General features: G+C 34.9%; 1 protein-coding gene across 1 annotated transcript in view; it reads left to right on the top strand.

Annotated features, from left to right (window-relative positions):
• Window positions 1-3,493: 3,493 nt before the first annotated feature.
• Window positions 3,494-4,668, top strand: part of LOC117182605 (succinate--CoA ligase [ADP-forming] subunit beta, mitochondrial-like) — a 5,630-nt gene continuing 4,455 nt past the window's right edge. The window contains exons 1-2 of the mRNA XM_033375703.1: window positions 3,494-3,557; window positions 3,644-3,808. Coding sequence (XP_033231594.1) covers window positions 3,494-3,557; window positions 3,644-3,808 — 229 coding nt within the window. The remainder of the gene's footprint in view (window positions 3,558-3,643; window positions 3,809-4,668) is intronic.

Genomic DNA, 4,668 nt, shown 5'->3' with positions numbered 1-4,668 from the left:
GGGGGGGGGGGGGCTCGAGTCGCCATCTTCAAATATGGCGGATTATTTCATGTTTTTAAGTTTTCCTTGGCGACGGCTGTTTTTAGAGCAAAAATAGTTATATAATAAAACACTCCAAATTTTCTTCTGAATAAAAAAGGTTATATAAAATATTGCCACAAAGTGAATAGTTTGCCCGAAAAATTGAAAAGATTGAACATTTTTGGAAGTTCATTACTTTTGCATTTACGATCAATTGCCTCAGTGAAAACGAGTGCAGTTTATTGTTTCGAGCTTGGCTGAAGTTAAGCTACCGTGCAATATCGATAATTTCGTTATAGCCGTAAAAAGTTACCTGTTATCTTACGGATCACGATGAAGAAGGACTCAATCTTGTTCCTATTCTAAAAGACAGTAGTGAAAGTAGGAAGCTTTTTTACAAATTTAAGCGATTTTCAAGAGAAGAAGGACCTTATAAAAGAAGAACACATGTCAGAAATAACAGAAATTTCCTTATTTGTTATGGATTATAGTGCTTCAAAAGAACCAAATTATGAAAGTTTTTAAGTCTCATCCTCTCATTTTGTGTTATTTGGTGGAAAAAGACTTTCCTAATATTTTGACCCTTAAGGTACCTCATTCTTAGTCGAAGCAATTTTTGGTGAAAAGGGGCTGCATACTTCGTCAAGGATGTTCTAAAAACGTTAGTCTGATAACTGTGCAATTAGATAGATGTTGACCGTGCTGAGGCTTACATAACTGTATAGAAACTTCTGAAAAGGGCACCCGTTGACAATCCTGATTTAGGAGTTATATTAATATTTCTGAATAATGTTTGTAAGTAGCTCATGTCCCCTCAAGCAACCGGAAGTGGGTACATTTTTTGCTCGAAAAAAATAATACGAGTGCATACAATACTTCTAAAATTGGAAGAGGGTTCATTTTAGGCTTATAATGTCAGGAAATTATTTGGGTATATGTGTTATGCTTAACTTCATTACGGCAATATGGGCCCTTTTCAGATGGACGTACACAATTAGAATCAGTTATCACTTAAAAGCGTGAAGCCTACAAGGTACGAGACATATGAGAAATTGTAGCATAGTGGCTAAAACAGTTCCTGCGATTTTAAGGAAAAAGTCGTGATATGCATTGTGCATGAGACGAATTGAACCGACTACAATCCAATTCTGAATCTACTCAGCGCATGAGTCATGAATAACTCAGCTGAGAATTGAGTCAAAAAATGTGAATCGACTAGGAGCGTGAATCATAAGTCGAATATTTTAAATCGACTCGGGTTTGGATTGAATCAAATTTTTCGAAAAGAACTCAACAGATTAGATTGAGTAGATTGTTATTTATACTTTTATATCAGAGCGCTTCGCTGGGCGTGATTCAATTAAACTCACTAAATTGGTTTCTTAAAAACTACTATATTTTATAATAAAAAATAAATAAAAACCGATGAAGAATAATGGTCGTATATAAATACTATTTTTTAAATCTTATAAATTATTACTTTATCCATCTTGAAGTTTAATTAAGAAATGAAGTTTACAATGATGAAAATTAATTTTTATTTGCCAAAAAAGTGTGACAAGAAGTAGCCTACTTTTTGAATCTTGCTTGCATTTTAAAAACTTGGGATCTAATGTTGAAATCGTATTCATGTAGACATATGTAGTATTAAAATATAAATTTAATTTCGAATAGTACAATATACAGATGTGTTCACTTAGTTCAGAAGCTTTTAACGAATCGATTTCATTGCATTCTGCCCAGCGAAGTACGCCAATAGGGTGATTATAAACAATACATTTTTTAATATACTCAGTGAATGATAGAAGCGATTCAACAACTTAAGGTCGCTGTAATATTAGAAATATTGATTTATTTTTAATTTGCTCCAAAATAAAGTATTTAATACATCACTAATCTGAAGATCAGATAATACACTATTGGAAAATTTTATTGTAAATCGTGCAATAACCCTATTGAGTAAATAAAAGTTTGATTTAATCTTAAAAAACAATGGTTTATTTTGTTATATGAATCATTCTTTACAAGTAGACTAGATGCATTTTTGATTAAGATAATTTCTTTAGAATTCGTAATTGTAATTTCTAAAAACGCTAAAACACCGTTCTTACGCCCAATCGACCAATTGTAAAAAATGTTTCGCGGAAGAAAATGAGACCTTGTTTATTGAAATTGGATAAAAAATTAAGATTTGTTGTACTGAAGTTTAATAAACACCAAATGTCAAATTACTATTATTAGAACAAAATGCTGGCTACAAACAAATTACAAAAATATATATTTTGCTGCCCCATTGTTGCCTTAATTGTTTGTCTTGTGCGTCGTTTCAATCGCATTTCACTCAATCTAAACAGCTGGCTCAGTTTGAATTTTTTCGATCAGAGCCTATTGGATGGGATTATAGACTCCCAACGGCAGATACTTGATGTTCTTAATGCCAGACTGCTCATAAACATCAAAGGAACTTATACAAGGCATACATTGACTATAAACAAGCGTTTCTTTCCATGCCACATGACTATTTGCTTAAAGTCTTAAAACTTTACCAAATCTTCCCACGCATCATTGACTTTTTATGTCGTGCCATTCAAGGAGACTCCTTCACTGAGAAAAACACTAAGCAGCATGTCTCCTGCCTTCAGAATAGATGTTATTGAGGATGGTCACCAAGTGACCCATCGTCTGTACATGGATGACCTGAAGCTGTACGCTAGTTCAGCCCAGAAACTGAAGCAAGTGTTCGATTTTACAAAGCAGTTTTCCAAAGATATCCACATGGAATTCGGAATAGATAAATCCCGAACAGTGCATTTAATCAGAGGAGAATTAGGGACCGCAGAATTAGAGAACGAGTTCGAAAATGACATCGAGGCAATAGCTGCGGACGAGTCATATAAATATCTGTGTATTCTTGAATCGAAGTGTATTCAGCATACGATAATTAAGACAAGCCTAACGACTGTCTTCAACGAGAGACGTGTAGAAATGACGAAGCACCGAATGCACCACATTAATTCAGCGATTGAAAGCAAACGAGATGTGGCGTCTTACAGCACCATCTGTAAAACGGATCTTAACTTGAATGCCAGGGTAGAAACTAAAGAGAAATTAAGAAATAAATAAGAACAGGAAGGGTTCGTCATTGCGATACAGGACAAAGCTCAGCTCCAAAAATGATCGAAAACACGTGTTACATCAAGACGTAGTTAACCGATGCAGATTATATGGAGATACTAACGAATCCATCGAGCACATTATTGATGGCTGTCGCGTAATGGCTCCGAGGCACAGACATAATGATATAGCGGGCATTATACTTTAACAACTTACCCTAAACCTAGGATTCTTAAAAGAATGGATGCCTTTCTATAGATACATTACATTGCCCGTTTTAGAAAGCAAAAATTAAATCTTATATTGAGATGTTACTATCCAAACGGATCATTTCATCCGACCCAATCGATCTGACATCATGATGCGAGAAAAAAAAGGTGGAAGCGTCTACATCTTCGACATTGTTTGTCCAAGATCCATAAGTATAGCAAGTTAAGGCATGGAGTAAAGACAATATAGAAGAATGTGAAACATGCATCTATTCATCCTTTTGTTATTTGTACTACAGGCTATGTGCACGCAAGAAGCACTGAAAATCATGAACACTTAGGAGTCAGTAGGGTACTGGCAGGAAGCAAGCGACTAGAAACCTATGGGGTAGCTCTAAGAAAGCATCCAGATGTGTTGGTTGTCACCTCCCACGCTCGCAAGAGTTGTTTAAGTTATAACAACGGTAAAAGACGAACTCCAGCTACGCCATGCTCTTAATTTTTACCTACAACACCATTGCAAAGTATGGTGGGAAATATTTTAAACATCGGATTAAATTAACTCACAATATATTCATCTCATCTGTCACTTGACTTAGTCCGTGGCTATGATGAAAAAACGGGTTCACCCGAAAAAAAGTATGAAAAAAAAATAATAATGTAAGGTGAAGACCCTAGTAAGTGACATGCGACCAGTAAGTGACATCCTGGATTAATTTCTTTATTAATTAAAAAGTTTTGTTGAAATCAAAATGTAAATGAAGTCTTAGTAAAAATCAGCTTGCTTCAATATTAAATTGCATATAAATATGTCCGGGGAATCATTTTGAAAGCAGTGTATCACAGGTGTTACTAACGCTTCCACTCGTATGAACTACAGAAAACATACATAATTATTAATAAGTAATGCAGACACTGCTGCCACCATGCTTAAAATATTAGAAAACAACTATCTCACTTATACTTACAAAAAACTACTTGAGACGTCTACAACAGTGAAGAGCTAAATCTTGAACTATTGAAAGCTTAATAGTGTCACCAACTGGAGTCTTCACCTTAGTGACAAAATCTACTGTTCATAGTTATAGATGAAAATATAGGAAATAAGATTTTTAGTAAAAACATTGAATTTTAAATGGGCACCTCCTATATGACACTTTGAATCGATGAATGGGAAACAAAATTAATGCGGTCCTAAATTTAAAATTATTATATATAGCTCACGCCGGGAGCGGGTGCTAATCTGAAAAATTGCACCCGCTTCCAGCGAAATCGCGGTAAAATTTCAGCCATAACCACGTCTCACAACCGTGAGATAGGTGGT

Source organism: Belonocnema kinseyi, chromosome 2 (assembly GCF_010883055.1).
Source record: "Belonocnema kinseyi isolate 2016_QV_RU_SX_M_011 chromosome 2, B_treatae_v1, whole genome shotgun sequence".
In the NCBI taxonomy this organism is placed as follows: domain Eukaryota; kingdom Metazoa; phylum Arthropoda; class Insecta; order Hymenoptera; family Cynipidae; genus Belonocnema; species Belonocnema kinseyi.
This window is presented reverse-complemented; position numbering and strand designations above follow the sequence as displayed.